At 35.6% G+C, this 17602-nt stretch overlaps 1 protein-coding gene across 1 annotated transcript; it reads left to right on the top strand.

Annotated features, from left to right (window-relative positions):
* The first annotated feature begins 2624 nt into the window (after positions 1-2624).
* On the top strand, positions 2625-8505 carry LOC113753026 (alpha-xylosidase 1-like). Its single transcript, XM_027297102.1, has 3 exons — positions 2625-2903; positions 3267-3961; positions 6413-8505. The coding sequence occupies exons 1-3, from the start codon at positions 2671-2673 to the stop codon at positions 8293-8295; spliced, it is 2811 nt and encodes a 936-aa protein (XP_027152903.1). The 5' UTR covers positions 2625-2670; the 3' UTR covers positions 8296-8505.
* Positions 8506-17602: the final 9097 nt, after the last annotated feature.

The raw sequence follows: 17602 nt of genomic DNA, 5'->3' as shown, positions 1-17602 counted from the left end.
TTTAATTGGTGATTTTCTCTTCCTATTGCAGATTTGTCTGGTATAATCTATCTTTCTATTTTTTGGACTTCTATATCTCAAGTTTTCATGCGGTGAGTAATTAATTGGATCGAAGAAAATGTTGTACACACACATAAATATAATGTGTTAGAGCCCCTTCAATAACGTTCTTTATGTTAGGTTCACAAGTAAAGAATTTTGTTCCACATTGATTCGAAAGAGATGGAGAAAGTACACTTAATATATAAGTAAGGGTTCGAAACCTAATGATTTAACCTTTCGGATCAGAGTTGAATTCCTGACTTATATATTGGACTCTCTCGAGACGTTTCCCCCGTCACTTTATGATTTTCAATGAAATCATCATTCCCTTCTTTCAATTAGTAGAAGAAAGATTTCGAATATACAAACGAAATTATCCAAAATCTAGCAATACTAACACACGTATAACACTTTGGTTGGCTGCTTACAGAGTTCATAAGCCAGATGCTTCAAGAAACTCCAACAGTACAAAGTTCTTTATCCAAAAAGAAGAATAGTATTAATGTTTTTTCCTTTTTTTCCTTTTTGGGGTCACAAAGCTGAATAAGTAAGGCAAATATGTCTGGTATTCGTTCAAATATTTCTCCTTCCCCTTTGGAACAAAGAAACCAGAAAATGGCAAATAAGCAAACCTAAAATTGCTTTGTCGAAACTTCAGTCTGTAGCATTAGATTATTTATCATTTACCCTCTGAAAATTTCCAACGCCTGCTTCCTTACAGCCTAAAAAGATATCTCAAATTACCCTACAACAACTGACATTTGTGGCACAGCACTTTGCGCTTATAGATGTGGCTACAATATAATGGATCCAAAGGTCATCCAATCGGGGCATGGTCCATAACAGGCCCATTCATTTCATCATTGGTTTTTTTTTTTCTTAATCAACACAGGGTATCCGAATCATTCCTTATAGGGTCCGACTAATCCCCCTGCGGTCCGGGAGAGGAGGTCCCACTTCACACCGAACACGATAACAACGGGACTCGAATCCTGACCGAATCCAGGTAAGTTGCCATACCCTAACTAGGGAGAGTGAACCGTCCGAGCTGCCCCGCGGGGCATCATTGGTTTCTGGAAAGATGGAAAAATAGCAGTGAGCTTTTTAGTGAATCAATTACTTTTATTTAAAGTGAATATTGTTACGTACAATTTAAGCCTTACCACCTTATCATTTAAGCCAATCCTTCTCCCAATTATTTCAAATTCATGAGAAATAAAATGATCAAAATCTATGTTCATGATTTTCTTGAAACAAAAGGATTAATTAATATTATCAGCACTGTACACTTTTTTTTTTTTTGGGAAGCAAGCACCGTATACTTTTATTTCGAGATTTCACCAGTAGACAAGACTAGTTCCTTTTTTTTGTTTGAAGGAAGACAAGACTAGTTCCAATGTAATGGAAGTAGGAACAAAGATCCAAAATTTGAGGATGATCAATTTGGCATTTCTCACTTTTTCTTTAAGAAGTTTTTGTTTCGGCACACAAGGTAAGATAAAATAAGATACTGAAAAAGAAATAATGCACCATAAACGACAATTGGTCTTCGTCGAATTTATCACACAAAGGAATCATATTCCAGTCTCTCAATTCAAAGACTCAGAAAGAGCGATGAGACGTCGTTCTCCCTTTATTTTTTTTCTCTACCTTTATTGACTTAAATTAATCAGATGAAACCAAATTTATCACGCCTTCTCAGATTAATTTGATAATAACTAATGCTGACATGCTTAGTCAGACAGATTACATCGAACATTGCCTAGAATATTTGTTTTTTTTTTTATTTAACGAGAATATGTTATATCGGGTTGAGTTTAAAGAGAAAAAAAATTGCCTGGGGATAATTGAGATGCTGATGATGTCTGGAAGTTCATCTTCTAGGTTAGAAGCATTTTATTGATTAATAATAATCTGCAATTCCCACTCACTGGTAAGTCGGACCACTTGCAATAAAAAGGCCAAGCCATTGCGAAGAAAACAGGCCGGCCTCGGCCTTGTGGGGGTGCATCAGTAATCGATACTCGTTATCATTGCGTCGTTCGATGAAATATTAGTGAAGATTGTTAAGAGCATAAATTTTGATTTCTAGCAAAGCTATTATATCTGAAGCTAGTACCATACCATACATGCACAACTATCACACCAACTGAGAAAAAGAAAAGAAAGAAATTCAGTCTACAATTCCCAATGTTACCAAGTAGCCAAGAACTCTCCTTTAGAAAATCTACCCAACCCCAAGTTGATCGGAAAGAGCCTGAACGGCATTCGGCAGGGACATCAGAGTGACCATTCTTTGAGTATCGGTTCTAGGCACTGCCGCAACAGACAGCAACCAATTCCGTCAAAAACTTCTGCTAAGTGCTAATTCATTCAGTAGGATTAAGAAGCGGACCAAAAACTGAGAAAAAGGAGTACAAAAAAAGGAGTGGGACCTCTATAGAACATCATAGTCACATGCAATTGTGAAAAAGGTCTGATCATTGGATCACCATCAGCCTCATCCATCTCACACGAATCCTATGACTCCATGACCACATTTTTTTGGCCCTTATATAACCACAACCGCAACCAGTCTTCCATTACAGCAGTCATCAAGGCAAGTGTGCCTTTCTTCTTTGTAGAATCATGTTGTTCTCTCATTCTTCATTCTTTTGTTCCATTTTGCCTCTTTTTCTTGTGATCCTATTATCCATTGCTAGAGTTGATGTAGTCTCAACTGTTCCAACTAAAATCGGCCAAGGCTATAGTTTGATTTCTGTAGAAGAGTCCCCTGATGGAGGTATAGTAGGCCTGCTCCAAGTTAAGCAGAAAAACAATGTCTATGGACCTGATATTCCTTATCTGCAGCTCTATGTAAAGTAAGTTCTGTGCAATCGCAATTCCATAACTTTCCTTTCGTTAAAAACTTGACCTTTTTCTAAGTTCTTGCATTTCTTCATTCAGGACCTTAGCTTGTTAACGAGCTTTTTCTGGTCAAAAATTTATCTTTTCTCGCAATTCTGTTTCAAGCACCTTCTGAAAATGTCAAATAAATCTTCTTTGTCAAAATTTGATCTTTTTATTTCTTGCGGTACTTTCTCAGCACCTTATACATCATATAAAGTACATGTACTTCATCAAAATTCAACTTTTTTGTTGGTACAGTCGTCCTTCTTTTTGAGTCACACCTTAAAATTCTGGCAAAAAATTTGATCCTCTTCTGCTGTGCGATGGCTTTTCAGGCATGAAACAGATAACCGTTTGAGGGTTCACATAACTGATGCACAAAAAGAAAGATGGGAAGTTCCATACGATTTGATACCAAGAGAAAAGCCAGCAGCACTGAAGAAAGCCATAGCTTGGTCAAGAAAGAACCAGAATTCAGTCCTTATGGCATCATCAGAATATGAAAGCAATGAGCTCATATTCGCCTTTACTACTGACCCTTTTAGTTTTGCTGTCAAAAGAAAATCAGATGGTCAGACCCTTTTCAATTCTAGCTCTGATGAATCAGACCCTTATAGTCCATTGGTCTTTAAAGATCAGTATCTTGAGATTTCAACCAAACTGCCACTAGATGCTTCGTTGTATGGTTTGGGGGAGAATACGCAGCCCCGTGGAATCAAACTGTATCCTGGTGATCCTTACACCCTGTTCACCACTGATGTAGCAGCCATTAATCTCAACACTGATTTATATGGGTCCCACCCGGTGTACATGGACCTGAGGAATGTGAATAGGGAGGCTTTTGCCCATGCTGTTCTACTGTTGAATAGTAATGGGATGGATGTTTTCTACGCGGGGACTTCTCTGACATACAAGGTCATTGGGGGCGTTCTGGACTTTTACTTCTTCTCTGGTCCTACTCCTTTGGATGTTGTTGATCAGTACACTTCCTTCATTGGTCGCCCTGCTCCAATGCCCTACTGGGCTTTTGGTAAGTTTTTGACTTTTCATTTAGTAGCATTTAATGAGCTAAACATGTGAAGTTCATACAACTTATATAATGATTGAGAATTTCATCCAAATTTGATCCTAATTCTTGTTGCGTTTTTCTTTTCTCTGACAAAAGATATGTGTTTCCAAATGTTTACCACCCACTTTTACTATTATTATTGTTCAGAATTAAATGGTTTGCTTAGGTGCCTAATCATTGAACAGTTTGGTTTCACAAGTTGAAACTAGTTTTATCTCATCCTGCATTTTTTTGCCGGTGAGTGACTAATATTTTATCTTTTTACGAGATATTGTAGACTTTCTTTAGTTTTGCTACATTATACTTGATGAGTCCTTAATTCCATTAAAAAAAAAAGTAGTCAGGATGGGAAGAAGAAACGTTTTTATCCAAAGCAAATCTATAGTAACATTAGTTTTTGCAGACATGAATTAGACAGACTAAAGACATTTCACGAGGAACAGAGGAGTTACAAATATATTAGAGCCTAGTTTTTGGACAGAGATTATCAAATTTTGGAAAGTGTCGGGTACCTAAGCAGATATGGTCATTGGACTTGGGCATACTGAATTTGTTGTATATTAGGGTACGACAGTCTTTTCCTGGTGGAGATTCGGAACAACTAGAGTTCAATAACCAGAAACATGTTTGTTCAGACTTGATAATATTGATTAATTAAAGAATCACACGGGTTAATATAAGACAAGGTAGTCGACATTTTAATTACCGGTATACTAAAGTCTAAACTAATGTTTACAAAGGAAAAAGCGAACCAAGGAGAAGGTTTTCACTGAGACGTGTCTGAAAAGGATTGCCTGTCCTCAATGATTGAGATGATGATATGTAAATTGTGTCCTGTGGGGCAGTTTTTGCAATTATTTATGCATGTGCAAATTTGTTTTCCATTTTCTTTTTCTTTTTTTAACCACCTTTTTCACCAACCCTGCATTGAAGGAGCAGGTAATTCATAATTGTGCACCCTTCAATTTGCCTTCGATATCATGCCAAATCTAGGCTGAGGATGTTTGGTCCACTCCACTAGCTTGTTCTTGTACATCTTCTCCTTTGTCATTTTCATCCTCGGAAAACTTTTTTTGACTGTCTAAGGATTGCATTGATTTGCTTTCTCTGATCAGAAATTTACCCCTTGGAAAAAAAAAAGGAAGGAATCTTTAGGTACCCATCAAAGAAGAGTGCAGATTTGGGAAACTTTGCTTGTAACTCATCTTTCTAATTTTTCTCTTTCCTTGAGCTAATGGAGAGAAACAAGTGGACCATCTGAAAGCACTATTGTGAATCTGAAAGATGGTATCGTCCCTTTTGACTATTGTATTGTGTTTCCTAGATGAGGGGTTGCTAGAAACATGATTGAAATCACATTGCCAACATTAAGTTTCTTAGAGGTCCCATTTGATGATAATGCCAAGCAGAAAACCGTCGGCAATTGAATCAAGTTGAGACTTAATAGAGAATTGTATATTTGCTTGAGGTAGGATGCCATTCTATTTCAGTTACTGTAGTGTGTATGTTTCCTATGAATCTAAAGGACTTAGTTGGGGTTCATTAAGTAACCTGCTTTTTGTGTGGATCCTAAGTTTGACAGTGTTAATGTTGCAAACTACCATTTTACCTAACATCCAGTATGGCGATGTTGTTCCTCTTTTTGGCATTGATGAGATTGTGATAGGCCTCTCTATGGTCAAAACAATGTTGAAGGCATCTGAGGATCCCATTAATGTTTCTTTGACAAGTCAGCTACAATTCTCTGTTCACAACCGACTGGACTGGTTATTAACAACCAGTGTGATATGGGAAAATGTCCTTAGTTGAAGAATGGTTGACGAAATGGCAAAAAAAATTCTTAAAAACTTGCTGCTTGAAGTAAGCTTTTCTTAAATATCTTGTCGATGGCTCCAAGAATTATTAAATGCGTTGAGGGACCTCCTATTTTAGTTTCTTTTCTTTTCTTTTTTTGTTTGCTTTTTGTGTTGCAGTAAATGAATTTATTTTATTTATTTTCTTAAATATGTTGATTAATGCTTTCACCATGTTGCAAAATGTTATTTATCGTGTTGCCCAATGATGATATTAAAAACTCTACTCTAGGGATTTGCAGCCTAAACTTAAAATAGATTGTAAGGCTAGGAGGCTAAAAAGTGCCCGACAAAGTGGGAAAAAGCGTCTCCATCATGGAGAATAGAAATATGGTCACCCTCTTACCAAAGATTATTTTCTTTCTCTGTTGATTAAAGAGCACGTTGAGAATTCTAATGGGGATATGCTTGTTTGGAACTCTGCTGTTTGTGAACTTTCTATATGGTTTAGCCTCGGACGCTCTTTCTAAAAATTGGCCGTGCCTTAGTTGTCTATTACTCTTCCCTTGATTTTCAAAAGATGAAGGTTTGACGATTTGTTTAATGTCTGAAACCACAGGTTTCCATCAATGCAGATGGGGTTACCATAACCTATCAGTTGTTGAAGATGTTGTTGAGAACTACCAGAAGGCCAAAATTCCACTTGATGTGATCTGGAATGATGATGATCACATGGATGGACACAAGGATTTCACTCTCAACCCTGTAAATTATCCTCGTCCAAAGCTACTGGCGTTCTTGGAGAAAATTCATGCCAGGGGCATGAAGTACGTTGTGATCATAGATCCTGGAATTGGAGTAAACAACAGCTATGGTGTCTACCAAAGAGGTCTAGCTAAGGATGTCTTCATCAAGTACCAGGGGAAGCCTTTCCTAGGCCAAGTCTGGCCTGGAGCTGTTAACTTCCCTGACTACCTGAACCCCAAGACGGTTGATTGGTGGATTGATGAAATTCGTCGATTCCATGAACTTGTTCCCGTTGATGGCCTCTGGATTGACATGAATGAAGTTTCCAATTTCTGTAATGGTCTCTGTACAATTCCGAAGGACAAGCAATGTCCCTCTGGAACTGGACCAGGTTGGATATGCTGCCTAGACTGCAAGAACCTTACGCTGACAAATTGGGATGATCCACCTTACAAAATAAATGCTTCTGGAATAAAAGCATTACCAGGATACAAAACAATAGCCATGAGCGCAGTGCATTATAAAGGCATATTGGAGTATAATGCACACAGCTTGTATGGTTTTACAGAAACAATTGCAACTCACACTGGTCTGCAAGGGCTTGAGGGAAAGCGCCCATTTATCTTGTCCCGCTCCACATATGTCGGTTCAGGCCATTATGCTGCACATTGGACAGGGGATAACAAGGGAACTTGGGAAGATCTGAGATATTCAATTTCAACAGTGCTAAATTTCGGTTTATTTGGTGTTCCAATGGTAGGCTCAGATATATGTGGATTTTATCCAGCTCCGACAGAAGAGCTTTGCAATCGTTGGATCGAAGTAGGTGCTTTCTACCCCTTCTCAAGGGATCATGCAAACTTCGCTTCTCCTAGGCAGGAGCTTTATCAGTGGGATTCGGTAGCTAAATCAGCTAGAAATGCTCTTGGTATGAGATATAAGCTGCTTCCCCACCTTTATACACTGAGCTATGAAGCTCACATCAATGGAGCTCCAATTGCTCGACCACTGTTCTTCTCCTTTCCAACAATCACTGAACTTTATGGATTGAGCACACAATTCTTGGTAGGAAGCAGCATCATGGTTTCTCCAGTGCTAGAGCCTAATAAAACCGAGGTCAAAATTCTCTTTCCCCCGGGGACTTGGTACAGCTTGTTCGATATGACACAGGTCATTGTGTCCGAAAAACCTCACAACCGTACATTGGATGCTCCTTTGAATGTTATCAATGTGCATTTGTACCAGAATGCCATAATACCAATGCAGCAGGGTGGATTGATATCTAAAGAAGCAAGGATGACTCCTTTTTCCCTTGTCGTGGCATTTCCGGCAGGGGCAACCACAGGAGAAGCAAAAGGGAAACTGTTCCTTGATGATGATGAGCTGCCAGAGATGAAACTTGGCAATGGATACTCAACATACATTGAATTCTATGCAACAACCGGAAATGCAACAGTAAAGGTATGGTCAGATGTTCAAGAGGGCAAGTTTGCATTGGATAAAGGTTGGATCATTGAAAAAATTACACTGCTAGGAATGGATACAATTCAAGGCAAATCATTTGCAATTGAAGTGGATGGAAATCCCATTTCTGATCTCTCCAAAATTGAATTTAGTGAGACGATGCAAAATTATCCTATGAAGTTGGGAGAAGAGGGAGACAAGAGGACTAGTGTGGTGGTTGAGGTTAAAGGATTGGAATTGCCTCTTGGTAAGAAGTTCACTGTGTCCTGGCAAATGGGAATTATAAGCTGAGGAATATAATCTCCTCCATTCTTGTCATGCTGTCCACCATTTTTTTCCTTCCTTTTTAATTGTTGTGTTAGGCAAAAATTCGCTCAAATTCCTGAAGATTTTATAATTTATTTTAATAAGAAGTTGGTTGGAGAGGAGATGGCCTTTAAGTTGTGCTCATCCTTCTCCATTCAGATAAATTCAAGCGAATTAATTTGCGTGTAGATTGTCCTTCCTGTTTTTTTTTTTTTCAATCTACCTTTTTCCTCACCTTCATCTGTTTAATTTTGGATATCTTTTTTTTTTTTTGAATTAATTTTGGATATCTACTTCTTCAAATGTTTAAATTCATTAAAAGACGCAGAACAACCCCAGTAAAAACAATAAATTGGGAAGTTTCGAAGTTATGCTTGTTGCTTTCTAACCAACGGAATAAATTCTGGGAAGTTAATCATTTATCATGATGAAATTATTTCCTTTGAATTTAACACCAACCAACATTTTAATCCAACTTGCATTCTGGACTTGTGGACCTGGGCCCAAGGTGACCCATCGAACGATATTAAAGTTGGAGTAGCCCAAGTTGGCCCCAATCCATAGTTATCCTCCTTTGACCCATGGGTTCCTGGTGTCGGGTTAATTTTTGTTGAAATATGGCAGAAACTGATTATTGGGCTAGCCGGTCCTTTTTTTTTTTTTTTGCTATGTGAATTGTGATATATTTTTTGTGAATAATTATTTTAAAAGTTGGGAAATACATTTTTATACATTTAAACCTACTCATTATCTATACCACTATATATATACTATATATGAAAGGAGAACAACCGCTATGGTGTTAACTAAAGATGTGTCATATTGTGTATTTCTAAAAATACCCTTTATTCAAGTTATGTAGGTTTAAATTAACATTAAAAAAATATAATTTTGATATGTAGCATTACATGAACGAGCTTAGATCCATGCTATTTACAGTATTTTTTTTAAAAAAAAGAATCTCTAATGAGTCATTTTTGTAGTTGTTTAACACTGTCCTAGACCAGCTATTAATGAATATAAGCATGATGTGAATTAACATGAAATTCACAAATTATAAATTTTTGTTGTAAAACACAGATAAATTGTTCCAGTATCTTGTCAAACTTAATTAATACTACTGGTGGACATTTCTCCCGTCGGACAGTATATATTCTTAAAAATAATTATTTAAAACAACACTGTAATATTTATTCTGATGTGATGTATGCGAGATAAAATGACATTAAAATTGTGTATATGCTACAAATTACAAGGTGAATAATATTTGAAAATTCATTTTGTAAATTATGCTAATCGAACTAATTTGACCGTTGTAAAAAGTGAGCCCAAATATGCTCGTAGGAAATTGGTTTGTTTGGATAGCTATTTATTTGCTTGTATTATCAACATATTTTTCAATCACCTTTTTATTTCACATACATCACATAAAAAAAGTGTTACCGTAATTTTTTCAAAAAAATTATTCTAAATAATCTGACGGTTACAAGGACTAATAATAATAATGCATCAGAACAAGGAGTAATAATGCATCATTCCTAATTTTAGTAAACTTTTACTATAAATACTATACTCTTACCTGATATCTTCCCCACTCCACCTATAATAGATTCGGTCGGCAAATGTACTGTAGTGCGATGTAACACAGGGATTGTACTGAAGTGGGTTGGGCGACGGGTGAAAGACTTTACAGAGAACAGGAAACATACGACTAACAAAGTTAAAACTTAATATAAGAGGAGAGAAGGGGGGGGGGGGGGGGCCATTCACGGACCAAGAATGAAGCTAGCTAGGCCCATATTCCTGTGACAGCAAAATCCCGGAGCAGATCCCAGATTTTTCAAACGTATGTACTAATAAATGGATTCACGTTCATGAACCTCTTTTTTCTCTCCCTCTTTTTGTTTATTCTTCAGAACTGACAATTTCACATTTTCTTGCCCAAGTGCCAGCAGCCATTTGTTGGAATGCTACGTCAATGAATGAAGTAGTCATAAATTGGATGCAAGTCCAGCAGGGTATCTCCACAGTGGCAAGCGGTTGCCGGTGCCCATACGCAATTCCTATGCAAGAATATAAGTTGATGCTGAGTGAAACTCTTTTTTTTTTTTTGGAATGCTGACTGAAGTTAAGAAGAGCAAAATGGCGAAGTAAAATTATTATTGCAATATTGAAGTTTTTTTTTTTTTAAATATATAGAACTCGAGACATCTTATTCACGCTCTTTCTTTCCATGCAACTATTGCCACTGCAGAATTGCAGCTTTGTCCTGTCTAGGGAAAAGACATCTAGTTTCTGGACCTTCTGGTTCGAAAACGAAACTGCAGACTTGAAATTCGAAATCACTTGTTGAATTAAATCAGTAGAAGACGCCTTTGCCAGGCAGCTAGGGAGCTGTGCGTCAAGTCAAAAAAACCTTGTTCATTTTGATTTGATTTTAGGTGTTCTGTCCCTGAAATCTCGAAATTGATTTTTGACTAAAATAGAAAGGCATAACACATGCAACTTGATGGACTACACATTTTTCCAGGGAAAAGACATGGAATTTTTTAGATGTTCTGGAGCCCGGGCTTGACAGGATGATTTAGCTTACCTGTGATCTGGGAGTTGTACCTCGGTGCAGATTTCTGCTGAAAAATTGACCCTCACAAAGACTGCAGATATCTGCCCTTCCCTTACAAGTATTCCTCTTCCAAAGTAAATTCTTTTTCCTCCCTCAGGGCGTGTACGTGTACGTGTACGTGTACGTGTTTCTTCAACTATTCAGTTTAGAGCTATAATCGAGTCGAGCAACTCGATCAAAAACTTGATTCGGACTCTGGTTGATCGAATTCGAGTAATTCGATAAGGCGAGCAAGTCAAGTTTGAATATCCAGATGTAATGTTCGAAAATTCGTCGAGTCTTATCGAGTTTTTAAATTTTAATTCTTTAATATATTATTATTATGAAATTATCCTTATGTCCAAAAGAGTGGTTGAATTTACGAAATGTTTCAGGTCGTATGAAAATTTTTAAAAGACAATAATGTTTTTTCGCTCAAAAATTGTCAAAAAAAAAAGAAATTTTCTAACTCGACCTTGATAAAGGTCGCATTGACTCGAGCCAATGCGAGTCAAACTCGAGTTCCGTGAGCAATCATCGAACTCGAATTCGAGTTCCAAATTCCAATAATACTATTCGCACGTACTTCTTGCATGTCGAGTCGAGCTCGAGTACGGCGATACTTGAGTTCGATTCAACTCGATTACATCACTAATCCAATTTTGATGATCGAAGCTCCATATTTTACTTTTGGACTAATCTTTCTTTCTTACAAATTTTTTTTTTTGGTGGGTTCTTGAAGCTCAAGCATCTATAGTCATTTTTTGTGACAGTTTGTAAATCACCAAACCGTTTTTCTCCTAAAACAAACACACTATTTGGTCGCTAAATGACTTGAGGAGGGAAATAATAAATAGAGGAAACTATCTATAAAGCCACGGAGTTCTATAATTGTTTTGTATAGAAATCCTCTTCTCTCTCTTAGAATGAATATTCTAATTAGTAATTTAGCAGTATATATCTTGAAATGGATGAAGAATGTTATAAAAAGTTGTCTTGTTTGGATTAAATTTTCTTAAATTTTCTACTCATAAATTTTTACGTTTTTCGTGAATATATTTTTTTAATCACCTTTTATCATACATATATCAAATTACTGCATTACATTTTTTTTAATGAAAACTCTAAAATAAATAGCAATTCAAATGGATTCTTAAACGATATTTTTAAAAAATTTAACGGTCGGACTAACTTAGAATTGATACTTAAACTTGAGGGGAGGTTTTCAAGATTGTCCCCAAAAATTTTGCACAAAATGATTATCCAGGGTAAATTCAGCAGGAGAACCAAAACAAAAAAGGCTACTGCTAGTAGTGGTATTTTGCAGGAAATAAATAATAAGGGGAGGAAATTGACTGCTGGGGGTGGGTCGGAAACACATCGGCGCAGATCCAGTCTAAGGATCTTTTGACCCAAAAAACAGAAACAAGTCTTCCCGATATTTAAAGCCTTGCTGACCTCTAAGATGCCAACCGTTCACCGTTGAGAACGGTGCAACTGCGTCACTCATCTTCTTCACACTCTGCTTATATATAAATCTTGAAAATATCAACTCAGACAAAACCACAAAAAGTCACCCTCCCCTGAACTGGACTGCGTTACTAACTAGTACACTGCAGCCTGCAATTTTCCAGGCCAATGCTTGCCACCGGTTTCCCAGCAAAGCCTACCTACTCCACCAAATTTTCCCTGTCTCTTTCATCAACTTGGGACCGGCGGGAAAGGATGAAGCCCAATGGATGAATGCTTGGTGTCCAAATCACATCTTGGGAAAATAAAAATGTCCTTTAAATACGTAGTAATTCATCTATTTTTATCATTATTTAAGGAGCGAGAAGAGAACACGGGATTAATTATCGTCTCAAAAAAAAAAAAGAGAAGAGAATATGAGATTAGAATTCAAGATTTTTGATTCTTGAGATTTTAATCTTAGTCTTTAGATAAATTAACTATTTTTAGATACATTATTGTATATTAAAAGTTGTTGTTGCATTATTCTTGAAGCCCTTATTGGAAATATTTTATTTTAAAAAAGTAGTTGGCGTATTTGCAGAGGAACTTATTTGAAATAATTTATTTCGATTAGTTATCATAAAACTTTGTACAATGTAATACGTGTATGATAACGTTATAATTGAAAAAACGTGTTTACGTGACAATAAAAAAAATTAAAATAAATTTCTATTGAATACAGTACTAATTATTATGCCCGAAGTGATTCAATAGTAGGAGTCAAAGGTAGGCTAATAAAGAACATTAACTAACGTTATGACTTTCACTGCAAATAACAGTAGTAGTACTACGTTGCACATGCCACCCAATGACTTTTTTATGTGATGGGTAAAAAATACTAACCTATACAATTAAATGTGACTTGAACAAAACTAGAAAACTTTTCCATAACTCCCAATATAGACAATCCAATCATCATAAACACATATTAGTGCAAGATACAGCTAAGTTGCAATTTATCCCACATCTATTATTATCTTTTTTATTTTTTTTTCAAAAAGTATCTTAAAATTATTGAAGATTAGATCCCATATCAAGTCAATGATGATAATTAAAATATCAATAAATACTCTTGCTATTTTCTCCACATACCCCACGCCAAATAATCATTCACTTAACCAGATGATTAAACGTCAAAGCTAAACCAGACTTATTGTGTTGGATTGGGAGATCATAAATTCAGAATCTCTTACTTATAATTTTTTTTATTTTATTATTTAACTCAACTCTTCAAAAATAAAAAAAAATTATTTACTCGTATCACAAATATATTTTTCGATAATATTTTTATCTTTTTAACTATCTTTCTATTTTACATACGTTGTATTGTATTGGAAAAGAAATGTTGCAATCATTATTTCACTGTCCAAATACGCTCAATGGGCTTGTCCTCTAGCATTAAAAAAAAAATTGGCCTTCTTAGGTCATCAATATGCATCCAACAACTGGACGACACATGTTAGAAGGTCCATCCACGTGTCACAGTAGGCTTCGGGCTTTACCCTGCACTTTGGCGGGAAAAGGAGTGGCGGGTGGGATCCACGTCGGCGTCCAAGGCGGGAAATCGAAGCAACTCTTTACTCTTCTTTGGTCCACTCATCTACACTTGCGTAGCCCACTTTTCCTCCACTGCGGCCCCCAAAACTCCATTCTCGAGCATTATACATGCATAATCGTATGTATATGCAGGAGCTTTTGTATGTATATGTGACATGCATGGTGTTATATGATGATGGCAACAAGATGTCTGGGCATGTTATGTATACATGCCATGGTGGGCAGGAGCGCACGTGACCTGCAGGACAGCGACACGAGGGGTCTTCACGTGACTTGGTTATGGCAACTATCTAGTGAGAAGTTAGAAAAGAAGCTCTGCACTTTCTGATAATTTTTTAATGCTGCATGGAGAATATATATATATACATTATTTATTTTACATCTGAGCAAGAAATGGGGAAGTTTTTTGTAAGTGATATTCATTATGTGTTGTTTTTAAGTGAGTGATCAATGTCTACCTCTTTATATCTTAAAAAAAAAAGAAAAAAAGAGAGAATCTGGTTCCTGGCTCCTTTTCATTCACACTCTTGCCCCATACAGAAAGGGAATTCTAATGAAGATAGTTTTAAACTTAAACTAGTTATGGTATGTGTAGAATATACAAGGGCATTTCTTTTCTACATAAAAGGGCGTGATTTGTTATTGGGTTTAGAGTTAATTTCATAATTATAGATTTTTCATTTGCCTTTATTCTCATGTTGTCCTCCCCTTTTTCCTTGTTGCAAAAGATTTTTAAGGAGATATAGAAAAGTTTATACTCCATAGAGAAAAGGGATTAATTTTTATACACTATTAATGCAGAGATTTTTGTACGCAAGCAAGTTCAGATAAATGCCATATTATTACCGTTCAAATTTCAAATTCACTTTTTATCTATTTGTCATCTATTTATTAAATGCCACATTATTAACTTTCAAATTTTAAATTCACTTTTTTTTTTATCTATATGTCATTTACTTATACTTGATTGTGTAAAAAAATATTTACACTTACCGTGTACGTAACATTAATTCTAAAGAAAATGACGCCAAAACATGCTTCTATCGAGATTAGGTATGCTCCATATTCAAACGCTTTGAAATCTCTTTAAATTGGAACAATCTATAGCATTAACATTTAACGAAGTTAGTTCAAAATTTTCAATATAGATCCACATCACAGGTTTATTCAAAAATTTGTTTGTACAAGTTTACTTTATCTATATCAAAAAAGTTCAAATCTTGAATGATACTCTACTAGCATTAAAAGTTTTGCTGCATAAAAATAAACATATTTCTAAAAGCACGGAGTATGTGTGTGGGGCGTACCGATTGGTTGGGGTAACGGGACAGGGTTTAAGTGCCTGAGTCGGGGATGGATGGATGGATATGGACCGTGTGATGGGGAGAAAATGGGAGGTTTGTGAATATCGAAGCAAACAGCCAACAGGTCACGTGCTGCGGGGTTACTGACCGGTCAGTAGTTTTTTTTTTTCTTCTTTTTTTTTTTTTAATCAACTTTACAAAATATATCTGCAGAAAATAAAGATCTGGTCTGGTATGCAATGCAACATTAGTCAAAAAGAAAATGGTGGCAGGAGCCGCATGATGACGATGAGATGAGGCCGGCCCAACCCTGAAGGATCCAAAGTAAAAGACAAGGAGGATGCTTTAATTAAATTAGTAGTAGTCGTTTCCTTTTAGAAAGCTAGTAATTGCTGCTTGCACACTCAATAAATTTGTCAATTGCTATTTGGTTCATGAGTTAATGTGATGTTACAATTAGTGCCAGAGTTTCCCCAAAAATTCCCTTGAAATTGGTAGTTTAGACAATTTTCCATAGAGATTAGAATAAATGCATCTGTTAAGGCAAAATGTTTGTCCAATTTCACAAGCAAGTTAGTAAGGAAAAAAAATTTTTATGGTGACAAATAGATTTGCCATTTCTCAATATCAATATCTTTCATACATTAAGCTCAGAAAGAAAAACAAAAAGGGAAAAACCTACTTTAGGGGAAAAAAATGATTGTATCCTTTTACAATTGGAAAACTAGTGCGGCATTTTACAAAAGAATCAGTCTTAAACACATTTATACGGTATTAGTATATAATTGTTTTTTGGTTGACATTTCTTTTAATTTTCAATTTATTCAAAGTCACAAAACATGTCTCTTTTATGCATGGGCAAAAAAATAACAATAATAATTTGGAGACATTATGTGGAGGTAGCTAAAAACATTTTTCTCATTTAATTGTCACGTACAATCTCATTGTCCAACTCCAATTACAAATACAAAAAGCGTAAAACAGAGAAATGTGCTAGTCTCTGCATTCAATCTCCATGATTAATTTGAATGAAACATATATGTGAGATTTTCACCTCATACGGCTCCTCAAAGATTACAAATAAATCTTAGGGCATTTCACGATTATTTATCTTGGTATTTTGTAAGATAGTTATCTTATAAGTTCGTGAATTAGATCGATGGAATTCTGTTTGCTATATTTTATATTGAAAATAAAAAAGTGCTTCTGAATTCTATCTTATCTTTTTTTTTTTTGGTAGAAAAACACGTTGTAAAGATATACGAGATAGAAATATAAATTTCAAATATTGCATGCGAATATTTCGAAAATTTGTTAATGTAGATAAACGCAAACATGATAGGCATGTAATTTGGAGACCATGAATGTTCAATTCAATGATTTTCGGGATCTTAATGCCACACCATACAAGAAGATGCTTCAACACTAATTCAGGCAATCGAGACAGGATTCTACAACTACTATGCTAGGTTTTATTATTTTAATGAATTAAAATTATGAAAAAAATACCACTTAAGGTGCAAGGTTAGGTATGTGCATATTTTTTTCTTTTTTTTTTGGGTAAATAGTTAGGTACGTGCATGATGTACTAAGATGCTCGAAGTTTGACTTTGCAGGATGTTTTAGATTACTAAACTTAGAAATTTATTTACTAATATTCATATGCTACCATCTTCTTTGTCCCCTCCAAATCTTAATAGACTACTGCAAATAAATAAGTCCAGAAAACAAAAGGCATGGTCTAAGGATCAAGATCGTCCAAAAGCATCTATAGATTATGTTGGCGGGATAGAGCATGGATGGTTAGAATTGCTGCTATCAAAATTCTCATACCTTTTTGGGAGAATCTTGTTTACTTCTTTTTAGGATTCTTCTCACCTTTAATTACGTATATAAAGATACACTTTGATACTTTTGTGATTGGTAAAAAATTCAAATTTGGCAAAAGGGATAAACTCAATTCAAGATGATGCGTATTCTCATTAGAGTTTGCCATTTCATTTGTGGAATTTTTATTAATAATGAGATTACTTAAATGTATCATTACGATCTGAATTTGCACCTCTGAAGTATTCATCCCATAAAAAAAACTCTGATGTACAAGAAAATGGCCTCGAGCCTCCGAAATGGTTTGACGCTTTGAATGGTTCCATTCTTATTTGGATTGTTGTTTTATTAAAGAAAAAATTTTATATTTTTCATGAACGTATTTTTTAATCATATTTTCATCTCACATTCATCAATAGATACAAGGCAGGCACAATATATTTTTTTTATAAAAATTTCAAAGAATAGCAATTCAAATGAATTAAGAATT

The sequence above is a fragment of the Coffea eugenioides genome, chromosome 11 (genome assembly GCF_003713205.1).
Source record: "Coffea eugenioides isolate CCC68of chromosome 11, Ceug_1.0, whole genome shotgun sequence".
Taxonomy (NCBI): domain Eukaryota; kingdom Viridiplantae; phylum Streptophyta; class Magnoliopsida; order Gentianales; family Rubiaceae; genus Coffea; species Coffea eugenioides.
Note: the sequence above shows the minus strand (reverse complement) of the source record. Positions and strands in the feature narration are given on the sequence as shown.

What these genes read in the sequence shown, in the direction of transcription:
- LOC113753026 (XM_027297102.1), top strand. Translation starts at nt 2,671, where the DNA reads ATGTTGTTCTCTCATTCTTCATTCTTTTGTTCCATTTTGCCTCTTTTT. An exon ending in TATCTGCAGCTCTATGTAAA is followed by an intron (nt 2,904 to 3,266) that starts GTAAGTTCTGTG and finishes ATGGCTTTTCAG; the next exon opens with GCATGAAACAGATAACCGTT. An exon ending in AATGCCCTACTGGGCTTTTG is followed by an intron (nt 3,962 to 6,412) that starts GTAAGTTTTTGA and finishes CTGAAACCACAG; the next exon opens with GTTTCCATCAATGCAGATGG.